The sequence below is a fragment of the Schistocerca serialis genome, chromosome 1 (assembly GCF_023864345.2).
Source record: "Schistocerca serialis cubense isolate TAMUIC-IGC-003099 chromosome 1, iqSchSeri2.2, whole genome shotgun sequence".
Taxonomy (NCBI): Eukaryota; Metazoa; Arthropoda; class Insecta; order Orthoptera; family Acrididae; genus Schistocerca; species Schistocerca serialis.
The window spans coordinates 766,200,767-766,227,711 of NC_064638.1; the positions used below are offsets into that span (position 1 = coordinate 766,200,767).

General features: G+C 39.0%; 1 protein-coding gene across 1 annotated transcript in view; it reads left to right on the top strand.

Moving 5' to 3' along the window:
- Positions 1 to 26,945, top strand: part of LOC126482377 (protein xmas-2) — a 117,167-nt gene that overhangs the window by 78,168 nt on the left and 12,054 nt on the right. The window contains exons 10-13 of the mRNA XM_050106474.1: positions 2,175 to 2,402; positions 7,369 to 7,427; positions 14,032 to 14,089; positions 19,690 to 19,804. Coding sequence (XP_049962431.1) covers positions 2,175 to 2,402; positions 7,369 to 7,427; positions 14,032 to 14,089; positions 19,690 to 19,800 — 456 coding nt within the window. The 3' untranslated portion in view covers positions 19,801 to 19,804. The remainder of the gene's footprint in view (positions 1 to 2,174; positions 2,403 to 7,368; positions 7,428 to 14,031; positions 14,090 to 19,689; positions 19,805 to 26,945) is intronic.

The window sequence follows — 26,945 nt, forward strand, 5'->3', positions numbered from 1 at the left end:
ATAGCAGAGATGTTGAATTGCAGAAAAGCAAACAAAAAGACTGTCAGAAAGTTATCTATCAGTGGGGGGGGGGGGGGGGGGGGGATAGCAGGGGATGGGGCATGGTAAAGTGCTGCTGGGAGTGTGCAGGGATGAGGTGGAGAGTAGGGCAACTCATGCAGTCGGGAGGTTAGGCAGGGGGGGGGGGGGGGGGGGGTAGTGGAAAAGGAGAGAAGCGAAAAGACTGTGTAGTGCTAGTGCTGGAATAAGAAAAGGGAAGGGGCTAGATGATTAAGGACAATGACTAATGAAGGTTGAGGCCAGGACGGTTACAGAAACTTAGGATATATTGCAGGGAAAGTTCCCACCTGTGCAATTCAGAAAAGCTGGTGTTGGTGGGAAGTATCCAGGTGGCACAGGCTGTGAAGCAATCATTGAAATGAAGAACGTCGAGCTGGACGGCGTGCTCAGCAACAGGGTGGTCCAGTTGTTTCTTGGCCACAATTTGTCAGTGGCCTTTCACGTGGACAGACAACATGTTGGTTGTCATGCCAACGTAGAATGCAGCATAGTGGTTGCAGCTTAGCTTGTAGATCACATTACTAGTTTCACTCTGCCTTTGATGGGATAGGTATTCTTTGTAACCAGGCTGGAGTAGGTGGTGGTGGGAACATGTATGGGACAGGTCTTGGATCTAGGCCTATTACAGGTCTGTTACCCGTCGAGCCCCTTCCCCATTCCTATTCCAGCACTACGCAGCCCTCTATTTCACCAACACACCCAGTCTTTTAACTTCTCTCCCTTTTCGCTATCACCCCCCCCCCCCCCCCCCCCCACCCCCCCCCCTCCCCACCTTTTGCTCACTTCCTGACTGCATCAGCTGCCCTACTCTCCACATCATCCCTGCACGCTCCCAATAGCTCTTTACCGTCCCTGCTGTCCCTCATTCTCCCTGCCCCAGCCTCCTCTTTACCCCTCCCAGTTGCCTCTCAATGCACTGCTGCTTGCAGTCTGGTTCCTGCTGGGAGAGACAGTGGTCGTGTGTGGGAGTTGCATTTGTGCTCGTGTGCACTTGTGTGTGTGTGTGTGTGTGGGGGGGGGGGGGTGGTGTTGTGTGGTGTTGTCTATTTCCAACAAAAGGCCTTGTTGGCTGAAAGCTAACTTTCCGACAGTCCTTTTGTTGTGTTTTTCTGCAACTCAGCATCTCCACTATATGGTGAGTAGTAACTTTTCATAATACTGTTACATTCCATCCTGGATTTACCATTGTTTAATTATTATGAACTGAATTTTAGTACCACTTTTTATTTTAACTATAGTTACTGTGCAGAAACTAATGCAATAAACAATATTTATACATTTAATATGCTTTACTATTACTATGCAGAAGAATGAAGAGTATGTTACCAGTAACCTTGATGGATTATTGCATAACTTTTTGTAGTGAATGGTAAAGAACTATTTAGATGGGCAGGGAAGGACTTAGGAGTGGGCATCCAGGAGGATATTTTCGAATAAGAACAGGAAGATTTGCTAAATAGAGAACATGTAATTCATGGTACAGAATACGGATGGTGCATGTAGATCAGACAGTCAAATTGCCAATGGCTTAGATGGGACATTCTAACAAAGTCATGGGGGAGCAAGTAAAGTATGCAAGTTGCAGGATTGAAGGCTGAGGGCAGAAAGAGTGTCAGTAGTCTGGAAACCACACTCTGCTTGTAGCCTCCAGAGACTCACCGTGACATCCTCTTATGTTCTCTGTTGGTTGGCTTACTGTAGGCAATGCGTGCTGGTATGCCTCATCAGCGGTGTCCGACTGTGGGAACTATGCTTTAGCCATCAGCATACGCTGTTTCCAGAGCTTGAGTCTGGGGAACAGTCCCATGAACAAAGGAAAAGAAAGTTTTGCAATATAGTGTTACTAATAAACAACTCCAAATGGTGGCTGCCTGCACAGAACAATATCATATTAGGCATGAACAACATTAAAGGAAAGGAAATAATGAGATAGGTGTGAAAATGTGAACAGACGCAATTTTTAGAACATTGTAGTTGTTTGAAATGAAAATGTTTACTTCTTCTTGAAATCAAAATTACAACATGGTGCTATTTTACATTTATCCCATTATTGTTAATGAATATTTAGTCTTTCTTTTAAGCTATATGTCTGATTCCAAAAAGTCTTTCATTAGGTAATTTGTGGAGGCCCTGCACCTAGTAATGACTATTACAAAAGCCACACACCTCACAACAGTTTTGACAGTAATGGTATTTTGATGTTAGACGCTTATGATGCAACGGATCAAGCATTGCATTTGCGTGAAGACATTCTGAAAGAAATTAGTCGCCAGGGTGACGCAGAAAGTGAAACAGATGAGATTGTGGCTGAAGTTCCAATACAGTCAGCTGAAAAACATGAGGTAAGAAATTATGCTAGCTGAATTTGAAAAATAAAGTAAGAAAGTACACTTAACACAGTGGAAGAGGCCAGAGCTTATTAACTGACGAACTCCTCTCTCTCTCTCTCTCTCTCTCTCTCTCTCTCACACACACACACACACACACACACACACACACACACACACACATGTGCACGCACGCACGCGCACACACACACACACACACACACACACACACACACACACACACACACACACACACACACACATATTTTAAAATTAATTGTTCTACCTGCTTTTGCCATTGTTACAGGAATATTTTATTTCATAATCATGAACAGAACTGTGTGTATATTTGTCACAATTTATATTACAGTTTGGGAAATATGCATTCATTTGTTCACTTCACATATTTCCAGAACCCATTTATATTACAGTTTGGGAGAAAGGCATGTTAAGGATGATTCCGCTGTCCGTTTCAAATATTTCCAGAACCATACAAGGTATTATAACTTATTGCAATTATATTAATTGCAGAGATGTTGATATCTACTTTAATTTTCAAAGGGAACTATACTAATTTCTGCTGCTAGTATTGTAGATCTCAGTGATACAAATTAAACCGCATTTCACTATCCAAACTCCAACAAGTAATTCCAGAGGCATTACAATATTCAGAACTTAGGGCTTACTCGTTTTCAGTATCAAACCAAATGCTGATCTTTGTTATTTCTTAAAAATATACATCACATTGGATTAGAGGGAAACAATGTGTTGCACAACCATTATACCGGTGTGAAGGGGGTGCAGAGAAATTGTAAATTAGTTTCTGTGTATGTTGTTTGCATGTATTGATAGCTGTGTACTAAGGGGGCTGGGGCAGTGTACATAACAAACCAAAAGAAAAATATTGTACTTGTTTATGGAGGATGCAAAAGAAACTTGAAAAGGACAGTAGAGTTGTGTGTATTGAGGTACTACATTTTTGTACTAATACGGGTTATATCTAAACTTTTGACATGAGATGATAGCAAAAAGTAAATCTCAGATATTGGCCCCAATCTTAAATTTACCTCCAATTGCAAAGTAGTACCACAATGGAAGGGAACACACAATGCTGGCAGTGGGATGTAGATTTCATGTTTGAGGGGGGGGGGGGCTATTGCAGCTCAGAATCTCCGCTGTACGGTGAGTAGCAACTTTCCTTCTCTAATATTGTTACATTCCATCCTGGATTATCCTTTGTTTGAAAAAAAAAAAAGTTTTTTGGTGGTATGCAAGTGAAGAGAAATGCTTGAATAGCTCAAAAAATTGGTGTTCATTTTGAGAGCAAAAGTACTAATATCCAGATGTGGAGAAAGACTCCTTACACATTGGCGATGTGGTTACGTTCTGTGCCTGCGGGGCTGAGCTGTGTTCTTCATTTATCACCCACTTCCCATAAGGCCTCGCACATTGGTGATTTGACTGTGAGGCCCGCTGTGCAACCGATGGTCCGTGCGACTCGTTCTGATGACGATTCATCTGTGTGTGACCCTTCCACACATGATCATCTTGAAATGCAGCTACAGAGGGAGAGAGTAAACAGTTGCCATAATGTGTCATCAGGCTGAGCTGCATATATTATTTGTTGTGCTTTGTGATTGTTAAATCATGTGTATTTCCTGTGTAGTTTAAAATAATATTGTAACAACAAAAACAATGACTTTCAGACAAAATAATTGAATTGGATAGATAAAAAATCTATACACGAAGTAGTGGCAGAATACGTACATAAAAGAAGATTATAAATAGGCAAGTTTTCGGAGCTGGTGGTTTCTTCTTCAGGCAGAAGGGTTGAAGAGAAAGGAAGAGGGGTGAAGGAGAATGACTGGAGAGGTCTAGGAGAAGGGGTAGATTTTTGAAGTCACCCAAAACCACAGACCAGGGGAGACTCACCGCATGGAATGAGAAGGAAAGACTGATTGTTGGGGACTGCACTAGACAAGATTTGAAAACCTGAGAGCTTAGAGGTGGAAGACAGGGTAGTATGCAAGACAGAGATTACAGCTTAAATATTATCCAGGAGTGAGAGTTAAAAGCTATGTGCATTGTACGTAACAGAAGTGGGAGGGGGACAGTGAAAATTAGATGAGTAAGACAAAGAAAGATGTAGGAAACTAAAACTGAGTTAAGAAGAGAGTAGTTACTGTGAAGAAATGCTGAGACGGAAGAAATTAACGTGAGAATGGTGGTGTAGTACTGTAAAGTGTCTGCATCCAAACAGATATGTTAGCCTTGACCGCCAAGGCTGTATGGGAGGGAAAATTTGACATGACAAGAACGGCAACTGTCAAAATCTAAGTACTGTTGTTTGTTGGTAGGACAGAAGTGTGTAGCTGGCCTTCTGTGAGGACGAGATCAGCATTAAGGAAAGTGGCATGGGATTCAGAATAGTACCATGTGAAATTTAACTCGGAAGAAGGCATTTAGAGATTCCAGGAATTTTAACAGTTCAGCGTAACCATGAGTTCATATAATAAAGATGTCCTCAATGTATCTAAACCAAACCAGTGGCTGAAGAGTTATGGATCCCAGGAAAGCCCCTTCCAAGCGACCCATGGAAAGGTTGGCATAGGAAGGAGTCATCCTGGTTCCTATGGCCGTACCCCGATCTGTTTGTGTCTGCCCCTCAAAGGGGAAGTAGTTGTTGGTAAGTAAAAAGTTGATTAAAGTGAGTGGGAAGGATGTCATAGGTTTGGAATCAGGTGGGTTCTGCTGACGAAATGTTCAGCAGCAGACTGACCATGTATGTGGGGAATGTTGGTATACAGGGAGGTGGCATCAATGGTGACAATGAAGGTGTGTGGTGGGAGTAGGATGGGCACGGATTTCAGATGATCTAGGAAATGGTTGGTATCTTTGATCTATGAGGTAGCATTGGAAAAACTGCAAATGCCCTTTGAGTAAGTCAGTCAAGTAATATTTGCGTTTTGCATGCAAACAGCTTCTATCCATTTTGTATCATTTTTTACCAGCAGGTTAACCAGTAAGATTGTAGAAAATATGTGTAATTCTAAAATGAGATTTTCACTCTGCAGTGGAGTGTGCGCTGATATGAAACTTCCTGGCAGATTAAAACTGTGTGCCCGACCGAGACTTGAACTCGGGACCTTTGCCTTTCGCGGGCAAGTGCTCTACCAACTGAGCTACCGAAGCACGACTCACGCCCTATACTCTCATTCTGGAAACATCCCCCAGGCTGTGGCTAAGCCATGTCTCCGCAATATCCTTTCTTTCAGGAGTGCTAGTTCTGCAAGGTTCACAGGAGAGCTTCTGTAAAGTTTGGAAGGTAGGAGACGAGGTACTGGCAGAAGTAAAGCTGTGAGTATCGGGCGTGAGTCGTGCTTGGGTAGCTCAGTTGGTAGAGCACTTGCCCGCGAAAGGCAAAGGTCCTGAGTTCGAGTCTCGGTCGGGCACACAGTTTTAATCTGCCAGGAAGTTTCATGTGTAATTCTGTCTTTCAGTTCGAGTGTGATGTCAAGACAATAGGTACTTTTCCAAAGAATTCTCTTTACTAATGTAGGAACCAAATCATGGACATCTGAGTGTAAGAAATGTGCGTTATTGGGCTGCAGATTCAACTTTGGTGGCAGTGGAGAATCAGTGTTTGTTGTGGGATTGTTCAAGACTATGTAATTGCACCTTATCTCATTGCATAAATCTTAACACAAACATGCAGTTTTTTACCGAAGTGCAACCCGCTCTCTTAGAGGAATTGGCTCACTATTACCTTGTTGCTAGGAAAGCACTTGACCAGCTCTTTCTTGGTCACTAGAAGAACACGAAGGCATAGTCTTTTTCCTCTAGAATAAGCTAACACATGAAGTCTGTGCACAAGTTCGAACAACCCAGGATGGTTTAAAAAATCATATTGTTGGTTAGTGTGCTGTGATATGTAAGGAATCTTTGTAGTCTATATGAAAATCATTACAGCAGTGACTCATAGCTATTTATAAGTGCTCAGTATATGATAAAGTGACTCTGACTATAAGATCAGTAATTGCATGAAATTTTAGGATGAAGGGAGAAAAAACACTGTTAAATGGCAATTTCATAAGCTGTGCATCCAGGCCGGCTGTTGTGGCCGAGCGGTTCTAGGCGCTTCAGTCTGGAACCGCTTGACCGCTACGGTCGGAGGTTCGAATCCTGCCTCGGGCATGGATGTGTGTGATGTCGTTAGGTTAGTTAGGTTTAAGTACTTCTAATAAGTTCTAGGGGTCTGATGACCTCAGATGTTAAGTCCCAATAAGTTCTAGGGGTCTGATGACCTCAGATGTTAAGTCCCGTAGTGCTCAGAGCCATTTGAACCATTTTTGTGCATCCAGTCATAAGATGAGACAGTCAATGCTTGAAAGAATGTCTGTAAATAGGAGCACTGTTTCTTATATACTAACAAATGTAAAATATATTAAAATATAAAATTTTTTGTTTAACTCAAAACTTTAGTTTATAAATTGTAAACCTTGATATTCTTCACTAACAGGTTCAAAAGTGTAATCTGTGTGATGACACCTATTAAAATCTTCCAGGCTATTACGTTGTGGTCAGTTGAATTTCATATTGAATACAAACTGTGAAATTCATCCGATCATAGAATAACAGCCCAGAAAATTTTAATAATTGTCGTATTTCCGGCCTTGCAAGTTTACAGTTCCCAATCTATGTGATGTCCAAAAACTATATTATTCTAAGGATTGTATTGATTATTCATTGTTGAATAAATATTATTACTGTTGTTGTTATACTACTACTACTACTACTACTGTTGTATATATGAGTACCTTATTACAAATTTACTGAGGAATGAAATTAAATGGGGATTTAATTTTATAATTTTAAATCTGTACCTACATGTCGCACATTATAAGTCTAGTTGAAGGCAGCCAGATAATAATATAAATATTTGTTTTAAAATAATGTTTGTATAATTAATTTTCATTTGCAGATTGCATACCATCAGAAGACAGAATTATTCAACAAAGTGCTTGATAAACCAATAATCAGGTATGTGTCTATACATAACTGTAGATAAGTAAAACAGGAAAAACGACCAGTTTACTATATCCACATACAATTTTTGTGGTTCACTTTGGTTTAGCATTTACTACTTAAATCTTCAACAATTTGTCTGCTATATTTCAATTGCTAAACAAATACTAACAAAGAGATAGAGGGGCTGGCCAGTACTTATCTCAGCTCAGTACAGTCGATAGATACACAAAAAACAGAACCGAAAATTTACGTTCCTAGCTTTCGGAACAAATGTTCCTTCATCAGGAAGGAGAGAGGGGAAAGAAAGGGAAGAAGGGAAAGTGGATTCAGCCTGACAACCATGCCTCCATCCTTGCTACCCTCCCTGTTTTCCTTTCCCTGTTGCTTCATAACCTGGGTTGTGAGTAACTGAATCCACTTTCCTTTCTTCCCTTTCTTTCCCCTCTCTCCTTTCTGATGAAGGAAGATTTGTTCCGAAAGCTAGGAACGTAAATTTTCGGTTCTGTTTTTTGTGTATCTATCGGCTGTACTGAGCTGAGGTAAGTACTGGCCAGCCCCTCTATCTCTTTATTAGTATTTGTTTCACATCTTTATATGAGATTTTCCATTAATCATATTTCAATTGCTATCATTCTCATACAGTTTTTACCCTTTACAACTCCATATACCAACATGGAAGTTATTCACTGAAGTCTTAACACATGTCCTATCATCGTGTCCTTTCTTCTTGTCAATATTTTCTACATTTTCCATTCTTTGCTGATTTGTGGATAACCTCCTCATTTCTTACCTTGTAAGTCCATCTGATTTTCAACATCCTTCTGTAACACCGCATTTCAAATGCATCAGTTCTCTTCTTTTCCAGTTTTCCCATAATCAATAGTTTCTACCATGCAATGCTGTGCTCCAAACATATATTCTCAGAAATTTCTCTTCAAATTAAGACTTGTGTTTGATACTAGTAGACTTATTTTGGCCAGGAATGCCCACTTTGCCTGTGCTAGTCTGCTTTTCATGTCATCCTTACATTGGTTGCCATACATTATTTTGCGTATGAGGTAGCAGGATTCCACAGGGCTGTTGAGAGAGCAGACATCAGGGTCGGCAGGGCTGGAGAGGACAGGACAGCCATGACAGGGCAGAGGATGAGAGAACATTCAAGGGCTGTGTTGATACCAGAGGGACTTCTGGCAGAGAACTGTGTGAACAATAAACGGAGTGCCAGACAGCACAACAACATTGCAAACAAGCTTGATGGAAGGTGGCTGAGCTTGGCACACACAAAACTCTTGGGTGGACAGTCCAAACGCTGCTGTTAATCACACCCACTCGAACACTGTGGGAAAGTCTGTAGAATCTGAGTGAGCAGAGAGATGTTCTGCAGCAGGTCCAGAATTGCCTGACCCTAAAATGAAAGGGCCAGAGACAATTATGACTTCAGCAACCAAACAGACATAGTAATCATAAAACATTCAATCACACAAAAGAATATACTGCAGTGAAATGGGACTTGAACATACACAGAAATATGAGAAATACACCAAGGAACCACTGAAAACCATGCAGACTGTCAACATCAAGGAAGAGAATACACTCAGGAACAACACAAAAATGAGGGAAGACACATCTGGAAAAGCTAAAACACATGTGAAAAATCAGCCTCATTGTCCTTGTCCTATCTGGGTGTCACCACCCTCGGTAATAGCGTCTGTTGTGGTTCCATGGTCAGAGCAAAATACGATGGCATGGCAGTGTTGGACTCTACATGAAGGAAGGCAGTAGGCAGGTGATGGGTGAAATCAAAAAATGGCACTGCAGTGAGTCAACTTGAACAGGTACTGTACTGACAATCCACAGGAACTGTGTGTGTCACACGTGGGATAGTTAGCTTCGTCGTTTGCGGCCACTGACGGATGAGGGAAGAGTGCTGTGACACAAAACCATTATTCTCGTGGCCACTGTTGTATCCTTAGCTGAATGGTGTGACTGGTATGATTGAATTCACACATTGCTATAACAACTCTTTGTTTACTAACTTTGAACTAAACTCAGTATATCTTCAGAGGATTAAAGTCCACAGTTGAGTACTACTGAAAGACCAACGTGACAATGTGCCCACTTTAATGAAGTCCATAGTCATCAAAAGTGGTGATTCGACGGGAGTGAATGATCAGCAGCTCTGTACCAAGAGGCTGTGAGCATGTGAGCCATTGAGATGCGGGTTCAGGCACAAGAGCAGCTAATGGACGTACACTGGCTGATGATTCCGTCGAAGGTGTGTGATGGCACTGTCTGATGGGTAGCAGTAACAGCAAGTTTTGCTGTTCGGAGCGGAACTAGAGGGCAGCTGGCGGTCACCCTGGAGCCTATGTGTATTCAGCCAGTGCATAGCTGTGGAACAGGCTACAGTCTGGGTGCCAGACTTCCTGCAAGTGAGCCATTTTCCAACCCCTGCCACCTGCACCCAATGTAGATGTTCTATGTTAGTGCAGTTGACACATTCCACATCACAACATTTATTGGGAGTATGATCTATGAAACATGCAACTAATTAACAAACTAACTATTGGTTAATGTGACTACATGTCAAAAGAAGGAAATACAGGTTGTATTCCTGACCTGACAGTTGTCATGTGTCATTTTAGATGATTATATGGTAGTCAGTGTTGAGAATGAATGGGAAAGAAAGTGCATGCTTTGCAATGGCCGTGTAGAATATTGTCAAAATGACAACTGCTCCAAAACCTGTTGCTCAAATGGTAATCTGTGGGAAACCTGAATCACTTATTTTGACACAGATAGAAAAATATAGAAGTCAAGCACTGCTGAACTGCTTAGCTAATAAAGATATTTGTCCTCTAGATAAGCTGTTGTGCTTGAGGGTTATCATCATGTAGGAAGAAATCACCATATACAACACTAACAGAAGGAAATGAATAAATATGTATTTAGGATATCATGTCTATAGGCCTGCTCTTTCACAGTCCCACAGAGAAAAATGTGGAGTTCTGATCATCTATGTTATGAGTGTTTGATGGATGAGAATGGACCCTTGCTTTTCAAAAATCAAAATCTGCTTTCTCTTTCTAATTTAAATCCAAGCTCACCTTCAATGTATGTGCAGTTGGGTCAACATATTGGCATGCTTGTTGCAGATGCTCTCCCCAGTGATGTCCAGTGAATGGTAGATGTGAGCCGATTGTTCTACATACAAGGCATCTTCATGAGATCTTCCTTGCACAAAATTCTTATTATAATTATATGGTCGTAGCTTTGAGATAAAACATCATGAAATGTGTTGGGTCCTATTCCTTTCGAGTACATGGCAGCAAATATTGTTTGTATCATAGATCCTGGCAAGCCTCAACTAAGTTCTCTAAATGCCAAACCAATGGTTAGAAATTATTGACACAACCTATGAAAAACAGGAAGAGGAATATTTTAATTACCTTTTCACTGCTGCTGGAATTTTGGTGTGTCTCCAGTCTGATAATGGCAATATGTCTTATTTCTTCTAGTAATGTTATATCATTTCCTTTTAACCATGTTGGTTACCCTAGCCATCTTAACTCTCACATAACACCATACATCTGCTCTCTAACATGACTTTATCAGTGCTGTTTGTTTTGTAGATAAGAATAACTGTTACTCATCTTTTGCAACTGAATTTCATTTTTGTTTTTAATCAAAGATGTATCACGTAATTGCTGTAGACATATTCAGCAGTCTGTCAAGGGAATTATCATTATTATTTTATTTTATTTACACGTCAAGTTCCATAGGGCCAAATTGAGGAGCAAATCTCAAAGGTCATGGAATGTGTCAGTACATGAAATTACACATTTAAAGTAATAACAAATAAAAATAAAATGTTTATGAACTTGAAAAAAGTCAAGCCATAAGTTTAAGTAAATGCAATCAACAATTGAATTCTAGTGGTAGCTTATTGAAAATGGATGCAGCAGTATACCGCACACCTTTCTGCACAAGAGTTAAGGAAGTCTGATCCAAATGCAGGTTTGATTTCTGCTGAATATTAACGGAGTGAAAGCTGCTTATTCTTGGAAATAAGCTAATATTGTTAACAAGAAATGATAGTAAAGAATGTATGTATTGAGAGGCTAATGTCAAAATACCCAGACTAGCGAACACGGGTCGACAAGACGCTCATGAACGTACACCACTTATTGCCTGAACTGCCCGTTTCTGAGTCAAAAACATCCTTTTAGAATGGGAAGAGTTACCCCACAATATATAGTACCATATGACATAAGCGAATGAAAATAAGCCAAGTATACTAATTTTCTTGTCGAACTATCACTCACTTCAGATACGATTTGAATAGTAAAACTGGCAGCATTAAGTCTACATCTACATCTACATGACTACTCTGCAATTCACATTTAAGTGCTTGGCAGAGGGTTCGTCGAACCACAATCATACTATCTCTTTACCATTCCACTCTCGAACAGCGCGCGGGAAAAACGAACACCTAAACCTTTCTGTTCGAGCTCTGATTTCTCTTATTTTATTTTGATGATCATTCCTACCTATGTAGGTTGGGCTCAACAAAATATTTTCGCATTCGGAAGAGAAAGTTGGTGACTGAAATTTCGTAAATAGATCTCGCCGCGAGAGCAGTCTTTGAACAAGGTCCTGAACATGGGCTTTCCATGACAGTTTACTATCTATCTGAACAACAAGAAATTTGAGCTGTTCAGTTTCACTAATTCTGTGAAATTAAAACATCAGGTTTTGTTGAATTGTTAGAAACTGCAAAAACTGGGTCTTACTGTGATGTAGAGTTAGTTTATTTTCTACAAACCATGAACTTAGATCATGAACTGCACTATTTGAAACTGAGCCAACGTTGCATACAACATCCTTTACTATTAAGCTAGTGTCATCATTTATATAAATAAGGAACAGGAGTGGCCCCAATACTGATCTCTGGGGCATCCCCCATTTAACCGTACCCCACTCAGACACCACATCACAGCCATTCTCAACACTGTGAATAATGATCGTGTGATATAAAATAATCAATTATTCTTACATACACAGCCTTTTCAATAACTTAAGCAAACACTGATGGCATAGAAGTAGGTCTAAAATTGTCTACATTATCCCTTTTCCCTTTCTACAAAGCGACTACTACTACTACTACTACTACTACTACTACTACTTGCTGAACTATGTATTGCATTGTTTTGTAATTTAGATATGTAGTGTTTCATAGCAGCATGAAAATATGTGTTACGTATTGATAAGCTATGTGAATTGCAGTAGCAGTGGTCTGCATTTAATATTGTTATTTAGTACTGTTGTGTAACAACATACGCAGTATTCATGTCAGTTGCTTTATTTATTTTTGTCGGAGTTTGGCAGATTTTTTCCATATAATTCCTGGAATCCTATGTGCTTCACATTTACATTTGCATGAATAGTCTGATTTTCTCTTCAGGGTGGTGTATTTAAAGTGTTATTCTTCCTACCATAACTATTAACAACAAAATGACCTCTGTAAGAAGCTTGATTCAATGCATTGTCTGTAAGTGGTTTGTACTTTTTTTACTTTCCATTCATCTGTGAACTGAATAACTACTATCCATCAAATGTGATTAAAAGTGAAGAGGATTAAAAATCTGGGAGAAAAATACAGTTTTTTTAAAATACATAGTGGAAAACATCTGTTTCTCGTATTTAGCTGTGTATATCATGTTTTCATCCCTTGGATTTGGTACTGACAGTCATGTTCATAGTTTTATACGAGCAGTGAAATTACTGAGCACGATACTGGATCAGAAACTCAGCTGCATGACACACCCAAGAGATCTTAAAATGAGAGCTGTGTAGTGGTAGTTTCTCATGTTACTGAGAGCAGTCATGACAAAGGAAGAATGAACAGCAAATTAAGCCACTGATGGGAGACATTCTTAGAGCTACTTAGATGAAGCGAGTTGATTAAATGAGGCTAGGAGTTGAATCTGTTCATCTCTTCCTAGAGGTTTCGATGGCAGGGAGGGGTCAGTATCATTTTGTTAGGGTTTCGTGTATTTGTATTTTTGTTATGGCTTTCATGTAAAAGTATCAGTGTGTCACATTTTAGTTGACTATATTCTGTTTTGAAGAAGAAGATGGCCATTCCCTTGGATGTGCTCTGTGTTTCAAGTAACAATGAAACAGCAGGTGGAATACTTTTAAACAAATTCTTATCATCCAGAATTGTACAGGCCTATATTGTAGCTGTTGAATGACATAAACACAAGTTCTTGTCATCTTCTTCATCATGATTGTGCAATGTAAACTTACGTGAATTCACAAATGGTGAACTGTCAGCACATCTGTAAAGAAGGGCAAAGTTTGAGTATTGAAGCTTACCCCATGATTTCATGAGTGATACACGCAAACAGCTGCAGTACTATGAAGCAACTAACTACTCTCTACAGCTGTATTCAGTTTGATATTTTACCTGTGATGATAAAGGACATGCTCTCACATTCATCTGCTTGAGATATCTCAGCAAATATTCACTGGATCATCTGGAAAGAAAAAAAAAAAAAAAAAATATTTGTGCAGTGAGGATGTCTGAAGTAAGGGTGTTTTGTATTTTCAGAACTCAGGTGGCTGTGCACGATGAGAAGACAGATGTCACTGAACCATTAAGATCAGAGGTATGCTCTATTTTCTCAATCCTTTCCTTTTATGTTGTAAATTGTGCTTTATATCAGTTGAGGTGGAGTTGAATGGAAGCTTCATGGTTATACCATTTCTTGTGTTCTTTTTTAACAAAGGAGGAATGTTTGTGTGATAATAGTAACATTACCTTCCAGTGCATTATAGTACCATTTAAAAGAAATGAACAGTTTTGACAAAGTGTATGAAAATATTAAATATACCAGTAATGGTCCACTTTACTAATTCAGAATGGATACTCTGAAAACCTTGTAGGGCTTAAAGATTACCTACAACAGAAAGTCTGATGAGAACATACTGTGTGCCCATTTTGCTGTCTTAGTTTCCATCATCAAGAGGTCTCATATTCTGGTAGTACCTGTGTCTTTCAACAGAATATTGTATCTGCTGGATATTGTGAGTCTGCAGTAAATTTGAAAATTACCCTGTTGGTACTTAACTTGTGATATACGTAATACTGTGTAAGTGATTCTGCTTTTCCCCAATCACAGTGCATGATAACTATAAACTAATGATAAATCTAAATGCTGTTTTTCTCTTGAAAGTGTCTTTCGTTTTTCATGTTGCTTTAGCTCATTCATCAGTTCTGACATAGTACCTGAGAACATGTAACAGACTTCTGCAGGTAGCATTATATTTGTCTCGGTGTATCTCTCTTGATTTGTTACTATGAGCAGCTTAATTGTCATTTTCAGAATGAATATTTCAGCAGAGCAGAGTCTGCTCTGTTTCGAATTTGCCTGACATCAGAACTCTGTCAGATCAGGACTCGAACCTGGAACCTTTCCATTCATAGGTAATGCCCTTAATGAATGAGCTGTCTAGGCATGACCCACAACTGCTCTCATGGTTCAAGATCTGCAGTACCTCTTTCCTACTTTCCAAACTTAACAGAATCTCTCGTACACACCTTGCTGGACTAGTACTCCAGAAAGAAAGAATATCGTGGGGAAATGACGTAGCCATGAATTTTATTTTACACACCTAGTTCTGTAGGATCAAATTGAGGAGCAAGTCTCCATAGTCATGGAATGTATCAGAACATGAAATTAGCACCAGAAAAGTAGTAATAGGTAAAATAAAATGTACACAAATCACGTGCATATGAGAAGCTGTGAGTATTCAGGGTGATTCAGCTGTCCCTAACGTTATCGCTGTAAGCAACTTGCAATGTTATTTCTGCCCTTCAAAAATGAGACTTCCATATTGTATCACTCACTACATGCAGACTCCTAGTCCTTCATAAAAAATGAACAGGACCTTTTGGTAGGAAATTTAATGTAGTTAAATTTTGTACTGGGATACATTTTTGCTTTAGGCCATGGTTTTCGAATTATTCAACAAAAATGTGCAAAAGTGACCTTCAAAGGCACCTCCACCCCCACACTCATCTCTCATCAATCAGGATTTCTAGTATGTTGTTTATGGAACACCCTTGTACCGTTATACAAAAAATTCTTACTACATGAACTATTCCGAATGTTGGATCTTTGTTAGTATCTATTAATTGGGCTATTTAGGCCTCCAGCATAGGATGAATACAGTGATGTAATTGTTTATTTTATACTGTTAAAATTCACAAAATTGTTAGATAAAATAAACAAAAATGTCAGTTTTACAATTTGTAGGGGCTTGATAAGACGGTGGCCTAATAAGGCAAGTCAATGAATATCAAAATCGATTGAATATGGAGAACAATTCATGCAGTCACAAATTTTACCACAGTGATAGGAGGGAGTGCCATGAACAACATACAAGAGATCCTGACTGTTGGGGGCTGAGAGTGGGTGTGGAGGTGCATTTGAATCTCACTTTTGTACATTTTGTTGAATAACTCGAAAACTGTGGCTTCTAGCAAAAAAAGTGTTCCAGGATAAAATTTAACCACATTACGTTTCCTACAAGAAGGTCCTGTTCATTTTTTCTGTAGGGCTAATAGTTTGCACATAATGAGCGAGAAAATTTTACATTTTTTGCATAGTTTTCGAAGACCAGATATAGCATTGCTAGTTGAATAAAAGACATCAGTAGAGGCAGCTGTATCCTACTGTATATTAACGTCATCAACAATATAACATAGAAATCAGTGTACTTTTTTCCAGGAACCACCTGAGGGAGAAAGAGAAGTGAACCTGAAGGAAATTCTTCAGTTTACACTTGAAAGTGTGCGGATTAATGCTAAGATTTTTTAGTTCTCGTGGTAGCTAATTGAAGTGGATGCAGCAAACCACAGCACACCTTTTCGCACAAGAGTAAAGGAATTGCGACCCAAATGTAGATTGGATTTTTCCTAGTATTAACTGTGTGAAAGCTGCCAGTTCAAGGGAATAAGCTCATGTTGTTAACAAATGACATTAAAGAAAATAAATATTGAGAAGCTAGTCTCAAAATCCCAAGACCTCTGAACTGGGGTAGACAAAAGGCTTGCGAATTTACTCTACATATTCCTTGAACTGCCCATTTCTGAACCAAAAATACCGTTTGTGAATGGAAAGGGTTACCTCAGAATTTAATGCTGTATGTCATAAGTGAATGAAAGTAAGCAAAGTAGACAATTTTTGTGTTGGATTATCACTTATTGCAGATACTGTACTAAAGCAAAATAAATCAGCATTCAGTTTTTGAATAAGATCCTGAATATGAACTTTCCATGACAGCTTGCTACCTATCTGAACACCTAGGAATTTGAATTGTTCAGACTCACTAATGATATGCCCATTCTGTGTAATCAAAAAATGTCATGTATAATTGAACTGTTTGTTAGAAACTGTAAAAACAGTCTTTGTGTGATTTAGCATCAGTTTATTTTGTACAAGCCATGTACTCATGCCTTAAACTGCACTATTTGACACATTACTTCTGTTGCATTCACCGAGTGAGGTGGCGCAGTGGTTAGCACACTGGACTCCATTCGGGAGGACGACGGTTCAATCCCGCGTCCGGCCATCCTGATTTACGTTTTCCGTGATTTCCCTAAATCGCTCCAGGCAAATGCCGGGATGGTTCCTTTGAAATGGCGCGGCCGACTTCCTACCCTAATCCGTTGAGACCAATGACCTCGCTGTTTGGTCTCTTCCCCCAAACAACCCAACCCAACCCTCTGTTGCATTCAACACCCTTCACTGCCAAGCTGATGTCATCAGCAAACAGAAATATTTTAGAATCAAATCATATTACAATGCATATTATTTGTAAATATTAGGAGCAGTAGTGGGCTCAGCACTGAGCTCTGAGGCATCTTCTGCCCCCCCCCCCCCCCCCACCTTTCCCTCACCCCCACACTCACACAACTGTGCTCTATCAGGTGCTACCTCATAGCTGTTCACATTACTGTGGAGAATCACATTTTGTTGTCTTTTGTTGAAGTATGAGAGGAACCAATTGTGAGTCAATCCTATTATTCCACAATGGTCCAACTTCTGCAGTAATATTTGTGATCAGAACAATCAGATGCATTAGTTAAATCAAATAAAACGATTATTGTTTGCAACTTGTTGTATAATCTGTCCAATGCCTCACCTACAAAAGAGAATATAGAGTTTTTAGTTTTCAAACCTCTTTAAACCAAACTTTTTGTCTGACAGCAAATTGTGTGAACTGAAACATCAATTTCTTTTATATATACAGTCTTTTGCAAACACTAATGTCATAGAAATAAGATTAAAATGGTATGTGTTATCCCTTTCTCTTTTTTCATACAGCGGTTTCACTATTGAATCAGTCATTCAGGAAACTAGGCATTACTAAATGCAATATATAAATGTGGCTGCAGCACAGTGCTTTAGTTCTAGCTAGATATCCAATCATATCCATGAGAGTCCTTAGTCTTCACCAATTTAACTACTGACTCGATCTCCCTCCTTACCAGTATTACAGAGGTGTATTTCAGATAGCAGTCTTGGAAATCCATTTTCTAAGAGAGTTATGTGATTCTCTGTAGAAACTAATTTTTTATTTAATTCATCTGCTGTAATCAGAAAGTGATTGTTAAATACTGTACATGTTTCTGAATTATCAGTAATGAAAACATTTTTACTGCGTATTGATATTACATCCTTGAGCTTGTGCTGTTGGCCAGACACTTCCTTCATGAATGACTGTGTGGTTTTACTTTTATTGTGATATGATAATTAGCTGTTCTTTTTGCATACCGCATGGTCTAATGGTTGTTTTCCACCATTGAGTCTCTGTCCACCACAAGCTTTAATTTGTCAAGAAGTTTTACAAGCCTTATTTTGATTCATCTTACATCGTTGTGTCCTTTTTTTGTTTGTGTCTTTTATCTTCGTTTTTAATAAAGAGGTTTCTTGCCTCAAAGAGCTCATGACCCTGATAAGTCTTCCTGACCTTCTGACAGGACAGCAATCCTGTGAATTGTGTGATAAAGATTGGTTGTGATGGCAGGAATGATACTAAGTAGCATGTTGGCAGAATAGATCTTATGAAGCACTACAGTGTGATTTTCATGGCATCACTTAATTGCTGAATTACCATCAGCAGTTCTTTCATGCCATAATACACGTGGAAAAGCCTGCACCAGTACCATACTTAAATTTCACAATATCATGATGAACAATTAAAAATTTTAATGCATGAGAAATTGGCAGCTATTATCCTAGAATCCCTGATTTTCACAACAGCTGCAGTATTTCGTTTGTATATTGTGTAACACTATTTTTAAAACTGTAATTATTTGTCAGCCAAGCACTACTGACAAAACAATTTTCAACCACTGTTCTTTCAACCACCCAGTCTCCAACTTATATCTATTGTGACTTAATGAACCTTGCCAGAATATAAGCCAAATCAGATAAACAGGAGTAAAAGGCAGAGTATGAATGAAAATTAAAGTTGACTTCAGAAAAATGTTAATGTATGTAATGGTTATAGGCAAAAGCAAATAGTAATAATAGAAAGGCACTGTGTGAAATGTAAATGGGGCATCTAAATCAGAAACTGTTTCAGTAATAGCAGATCTGACAAAAACAGAGATGACAGCAGGTTTCAAATTTCAAGCTGTTTTTTGATCAAAGGAATGGACAAACAGATATTAGGAAAAAGTAAAGGAAAGATTTACAGTCCAAATGTTTGGGGAGAATAAAATTGCCGGTATGATGGTATGAATTTGAAATCAACATGAAGAATGGTACAAAATGTGTGTTACTATATAAACAACAAAATTGGGGGGGGGGGGGGGGGGGGGGGGGGGGAGGTGCCGTTACCTTCTGCCTTGCTGAGGTATTTTGTCATATACTTCAAATATATTTTCTGTAAGGCATACAGGCACTTTATTCAATTGAAACTAAATTATAACATTCACTACAAATAATAGTCATTACTTCCTTAGCTCCCAGATAATAACTATAATTATTGATTGGTAATTCAGTGATACTGTGTACTGTAATGTTAAGAGTTAAGAAGCAATCAACAACATCTTATTATAGAGACTCATTAAATTTACAGGCAGTCTTGTCAATTATAGTATTAGTGGTTATTTGAATTCTAGTCATTTTCATTTTTTAAACCTTATCTTTGTAATAAATAATTATTATATTTGTAAACAAATTTAATTTGCTAGCCAGATGGAGGATCACCTGAAAGCAAGAAAATTTCTGGAGGCACCCAAGTATCTGCTGGATATATACAGCAGTTGTTTAACAATATTATCAACGAATGTGTGCTGAAATGATCAGGTAAGACATGCTCCAATCATATGAAGAAGATAAACTCTACAATCAAGCTTCTAAGGAATAACGAATTAATTTGATGCACATTTAGAACAAACCTTTATTTTTTTTAAGTCAGTGTTATAGGAGTGGTCTGTTCGTTTTCTGAAATTTTATCGCTGCTTCTTGAATATAACCACTTGCAAAACTCCTTTTATCCATGTATTCTTTCAACTTTTGAAACTAGTGAAAATTATGTGGGATGATACCTGGAATGTACAATAGGTGCAGTTAAGCTTCACATCCACAGGGCTGTACTTTTTTTCATTTTTAATAGTCCAGTGCAGTTTGTGACATTTAATTTTCTAAATAATATTCATATCTCAGGATAACAAACCTTATTTACTTGAATCGTGAGATATTACCATTTTTATGATTAGAGGGTAATTACATTTTGTCTTTAACTCTCATGTCCTTCTTAATGAAATTTGGGGAATTGTAGACACCAAGGCTGTTTTGATACAAGAAGTCAAATTTAATTTATTCATGCTGACTATGCTACCTGTATGATCACTGACAAAAGTAAAATAACCCAGAGTTCGGTCCAGTTTTATCCGAAGGTGGTAACATTAAATGGACGTGTAATGATTACAATGGAGTTATTTGTAAGGTTAAGAAAGTGACATCTCTTGTAAATCAATGGTGTCACCAAAGAAGCTCACTGTGTAAAATATTGGTCACCATATTCTTAATTCCTTTTTGAATTAGTTAACGTAGAGGGGGGGTATTAGTGATCACATTAGTGATCTCAAGGACTATGAATATTAGAAAGAATGTTAAAAAATATATGAAAATATTTTGCCTAGCAAGAGTAGCATGATACAAGTTGTTGAGTATCTGAGTAGGCAACATGATATATTTAGTTCTGAGGATGAAGATGTAGAGCACAAATGGATTAAATTCAGAAGCATTGTTCAATATGCCTTAAAGAAGTATGTGCTGAGTAAGGTTTTAAGGAATGGAAAAGACCCGTTGTGGATTAATAGACTTTTTAGAAAGTTGCCATAAAGCAAAGAGAACTGCTTCACAGATTTAAGTGAAGTCATAGCCTTTATATAAAACAAAGGCTGAACATGGCATAAGGAGTGCAATGAGAGAAGCGATCCGTGAATTTGAAAGTAAGATTTTGCCTGTAATCTAACTACTAAATTTAAGTTTTGGTCTTATATTTAAAGTCAGTAAGCAGATTGAAATCATCTGTTCAGTCACTTAGTGACCAAACTGAAACCTTAATGGAAGATGACAGAGAGAAGGCTGAAATACTGTATTCAGTCTTCCAAAATTGTGTCACCATGGAAGATCATAATATGGTTTCTTCTCTAAATCATCACATGAACTGAGCTAAGTGGCTGTGGAATAATAAAAAAGCAACTTCAATCACTTAACATGGTGGAAATGCATAGAACTGGGTGAGATACCTGTGAAGATTCTGCAGAAATGAAGTGAAAGAACTTCCTTTATTTCTAGCAGCAGTGTATCTTTGGTTATTGGAGCAACAAAGGGTATCTAGTGACTGGAAAAGAAGTGCAGATAATTCCTGTTTGCCAGAAGAGTTGTAGGCTATATGCACATAACTGTAGGCCTATATTGCTGACATCAGTCTGTTGTAGAATTTTGGAACATGTTTTACACTCATGTATTATTGCTGCTGTAGAGAAAGAAAATATTGTCTATAAAAATCAGTGTGGATTCTTCAAACAAAGATCTTGTAAACCTTAACTCACTTTGTTCAGTCTTTCATGGCCCGGCACAGGCCCTTCCACCAGCTGGGGTAATGGTGTGGTCTGCATAGTGCAATCAGCACATTGTTCACAATATTTTTCATCATGGGCTAAGATTTACTAAGTCACCTTTAACAGAGTGAGAGTGAGAGGGAGAAATTCCCTAGATTGCTTAGAATAGGTGATTCTGGAGTGGTGAGTAGAAGTTATGAAAGGAATAAGGGGGCAAACAGTTGAGGATTTAGTTCAAAAAATTTATTTTTCCAACAGTTTAATCTTATTCAGAGTGATACTTTGCAGTTATTGCATTATCTTTGCAAATCAATAAGTACACTCTACCACCCTACATGTTATGCCTTTCCAGCAGCTTCTAGTTTCTGGTTTCTGCTTTGCTCTACCAGAGACAAGAGCTCTGCTTACAGCTCATTCCAAAAATATGCAATTAAATGCCTTAACCCTTTAAATGCTAGTGAAATGTATACTGGTGCACAATCATCGTGCCTCCTGGGCTAATGACGTATATATGTGAGAGAAACTGAGAGTGCCAGGAGTGCTAATGTTGGATACGTGCATTTTGATGTTTTCTTCTGCTGGTAGTGAACTGGAGTCAAGCTTGCAGCCACTCATTATATGTATTTGGTGTGCCAGCGTCCAAGGGGTTTTCTGTGGTCATTACCGCTGCAGTTCTCCCCTTGCTACTTGCAAGGGTTGTTCTCTGCAGCAAGGGAATCCAGGATCCGTTCACCTTCAGGCTTTCTTCTTTCTTGTTGGGTCTGTCACCATGTTGGTGTATTTCTATAGCTTTCGTGAACAGGTGGGTGTAATAGGTCTCCTCTACAGCAAAAACTTCCATGTTGGGGAATTTCACTATGTGGTTAGTCTCACTCAGTGCCTACTCTGCTATGCCAATTTCTCTACATGAGCCAACCTACAACGCCACTCATGTATGGTGTTCCTGGTGTTGATTGACCATCCAGTCATTCCAACATAGGCTTTCTCTATGTGTGCATGGTATACAGTATGTTTCCTACATTGCAAATGGGGTCCCTTTTCTCTTTTGCCAATCTGGGACACTTTTTGATCTTCTTTGTCTGTTTATTACTAGTCTTTTTGCCACGTTTGTGCAATATACAGCTGATTCTGTCCACCGGTCTGGAAATGTATGGCAGAAAGGCTGTTCCTGGCATTTCTTTTTCTGATGTGTCACTTTGTTGAGACATTGTTCCTATAATGCTTCTTATGTAACTGGTGGAGTACTTATTGCTCCTCAGAACACTTTCCAGGTGTTGCATCTCACGTCTGAGGTGCTACGGTCCACATTTGTCTTGCTTTTATTGCAAGCGTATTAATCATGTCTCTTTTCTGGCTCAGGTGGTGATTTGATAGTTTGTGCAGGTATTGGTCCTTGTGTGTTAGTTTTCGATACACACTTTGTCCGAGGGTAGCTGTTGGTCCTTTTCTAGGCAAATTTTATGTTGGTATAGAGACTGTTCAGGTGTCTTAGGAAGTCGCTGAGCTGTTCCTTGCCTTGACGCCCACAACGAAGGTATCATCTAAGTATTTATATCACACTATCATTGAAGTATCCATATCGCACTTCAGGTTTACGAGGCTCCGAGTCCAATGCCTGTGCTTCAAAATGTTTCATTGAGAATTGACCACCACTGGACTAAGTGTACTAACAGAGACTATGTCTTCCAGTAGTTCGTAGAAGTTGCCTTTCCAAGTGAAATAGCTCGTGGTGAGACATGCATGAAAGAAGTTGGTAATGTCTTGCAGGAAAATGGAACTGATATACTCCAGAGAATCATCTAGTGGCTCTTTAGTAAACAAAGAAACATCATCAGAGCTGACCAGGATATCATTTGGTCCAAGTTTTAATTTCTTCACCTTCTCAGCCGTTGCGGGGCATGCACTGTGTGAGACTGACCACATAGTGAAATTAACCAACATGGAAATTATTGCTGTAGAGAAGAGCTATTATACCTGATTGTTCAGGGAAGCTATAGAAATACACAGACATAACAATAGCTTCAACAAGAAACAAGAAAGCTTCGAGATGAATGGCTCGTGGATTCCTGTGCTGCAGAGAATGACTGTTGCAGGCAGCAAGGGGAGAACTGAAGCAGTAATGACCACAGAAAAGCCCTTGGATGTTGACACACCAGGTACATATGATCTGCGGCTGTGATCTCTAGTCCAGTCCACCAACAGCAATGAGGGGTGAAGATTTGACAATGCCAGCCACTCGTGCTGGTGAACCATCAGAAGAACTATCAAAGGAACATCAGCCGAAGAACCTGAGACAGGCACTGACAGGTAATTTGTCAACAAGTGCCCATGAAAGCCTTAACAATTTTTTTGCTTGTAGGATTTATAGTGGTTCTTCAGCAGATAGCAGAAGTTGTAGTTTGTCGGCCTGATGACTTGCTTTGTACTGTTTCATTTTGTTTGAAAATATGTAACTACATGCTATCTGACAAGGAACTAGAACATATTTTCGTGGAAAGTGGTAATGATGATTTTATTTCTTCATCTGAAACTGAAGACAATGTGATTCTTGATTTCTGTCCTTCAAAATCTCAGTTGCATATTTAGGCCTTCTGGAAGAACGACAGGCAGCGATAATGGAGATGAAGTTGATGTGCTCCCAGTGAAAAAAGTGAGTTTGAGGCAAATTTCAGTGGTGTAGAAAGGAGCTGAATCCCAGAGTTACGATTTTGTTACAGCATATCCAGGTGTGACTCTTACACTTCTGGAAAACCCTAGTGCACTGCAAGTTTTTGAGACATTGTTCATGGAGAAATTAGTCTCAAATATTGTCATCATCACCAGTTTTTTGCTATATTAGTAGAATTCCTCAATTATTGTAGACGAAACTAATAGTTACTACAATGTTCAGAGTGCTACTCTATGAGAATAGCCATTTGAAGGGCAAGAAATATAAGTGTATAGCAGAAATTTGTTGTTTCCTGCCATAACTCTTCTCATGGCAAGAATTAAAAAACTGAAATAGTCTGAATCTTGGTCAAATGATCTTCTCCTCACAACTCTAATTATTAGTGAAATAATTTCTTGTGACAGGTATCTATTGTTACTCTAAACCTTGCATGTTTCTGCTCTAGATGATAGGCTGTACAAAATAAGATCAGCCACTTCTTACCTGGAAGGGAAGTTCAGGACAGCACTCACTCCAATCGAAAAAGTTTTTATAGATGAAAGTATTTTATTGCTCAAGAGAGTCTTGACTTTGGAACAATACGTTCCTTCTAAAAGACCTCATTTGGGTATAAAAATATTTGTTCTGCGTGATTGTGAAACAGGATTTATGTTTGACTTTTTAGTTTATACTGGTGCAAAGTGTGACATAGTAGTCAGGGGAGATATTTGTAAATTACTGAGAATATTGCGACAACACCTTTGGAACCTTACTTGGGAAGAGCCACATCGTATATGGGGACAGTTGGTACACAAGTCCATCTCACTTACATTACTTTCATTAAAGATGAACAAATGCAGTAGGTACAGTTCACATGAACAGAAAAGGTACATCAAAACTTGAAGCCTAACTGCAAAGAGGAGAGAGAGAATTTATAGCAATAGACACTATGATGTATGTACAGTGGAACCTCGCATACTGAGCATAATTCGTTCTAGAATCTTACTCCTAGAGTGAAACACTCATGAAGCGAAACAATTTATCCCATATGAATTAATATAAAATATGATAATGTGTTCCATGCAGAAAGAATACTGAAAGTTTTATCTTATTCACACCATTTATTCAAAGAAAATTATACATACAGTATTATGTACTTTATTATTCATGTTACATAACTAATTCTTTTTTACTATGGAGCTATTTATAATCATTTGTTTCTAACGATGGTGCAGCACATGGCAAAAATGCGACACAGCATTATCATCACATAAATTTGTAGTGCACATAGCCACTACTTTATTGGGGTGATTATTTTCAATGTCTGATGCAACCAATTCCCATGTTTTCAGCATTTCTCTTATTGTGCCAATTGTGCCTGAAGACTGCTGGTTTGCTGTTACTGCCACCTCCTCCTCCTCTGAAGAAGTCCACTCCACAACATCCTATGTGGAACACATTGCAATTCCGTAAGGTCTTTTGTGGTCATCTCTTGGCTGTGACCTTCCACAAGCTCATCAACATCATTATTATCTATTTCTAGTCCCATGCCCTTGGGAAAGACCCGATCTTGTTGACTACGGGCTCTACAGGTACTGATGCAAATGCCTCAGAGTCACATTTGACATTGCACTCTGGCCAAAGCCTTTTCGATCGTCTTGATGCAGACAACGATGTTGAAGTGATATTTCCAAAACTCTCTGACAGTTAGATTGCTAGCTTCAGTCAATTCAAAGCAGTGCTCAAAGAATGCTTCAGTGTAGAGCTTCTTAAAGTTAGAAATAATCTGCTGGTGCATAGGCTGTAGTAACGAAATGGTGTTGGTGGGCAGAAATTGGATCTTGATGAATTTAAATTCTTCAAGGAGGTAAACTTGTAGGCCTGGAGAATGGGCAGGAGCGTCAACCATAACAAGCAAGACACGGAGTGGCAGATTCATCTCAATCAAATATTTTTTCACCAAAGGAACAAACTCTTCATTGATCCAATCACGAAAAAGATCACGTGTCACCCAAGCCTTGTTGTTGGACCTCCCCGTCACATTTAACCTGCTCTTCTGGACTTTACACTTCTTGAAAGCTCATAGAGTTTCTGAATGGTAAACAAGCAGTGGTTTAATTTTCAAATCGCCACTTGTATTTGCTCAGAATAGCAGTGTGAGACAATCTTTCATTGGCTTGTGGCCAGGCAATACATTCTCCTCTGCTGTTGTAGAAGCACACTTCAGCATCTTTTTGCAGAATAGACCCGCCTCGTCACAATTAAAAATCTGTTGTGACAGATAACTCACAGAATCTATGACCGCCTTGAAGTTGCTGATGAAGCTTTCTGCTGCCTTTGTGTTGGGGCTGGCTGCTTTGCCATACCTCACAACGAACACTGTGGATGCTGGTTCTTCTCTTGAAACTTCTCAAATCACCCATGGTTCCCTTGAACACTTCTTTGGCCACTGATGTTCCTGGCATCTTCCTAACGAGGTCAGCAAAAATCATTCTCACTTTCTCATAAATGACATTCTTGTTAATAGTGTCGCCTTGTAATTCCTTTCATTTATCCATGTAACTAGCAACCTTTCGACATCATCCAGAATACAAAACTGTTGTGTAGATACTCTTGTCCCTTCCTTTGAAGCACCTGTCTCCTTAATCTTGATCTCCAGAGTTCTGACAGGTTGGTGTTAGTGGGCAACAAACTGTCCATTCGCATGAATGGACACAGGCAGACAGTG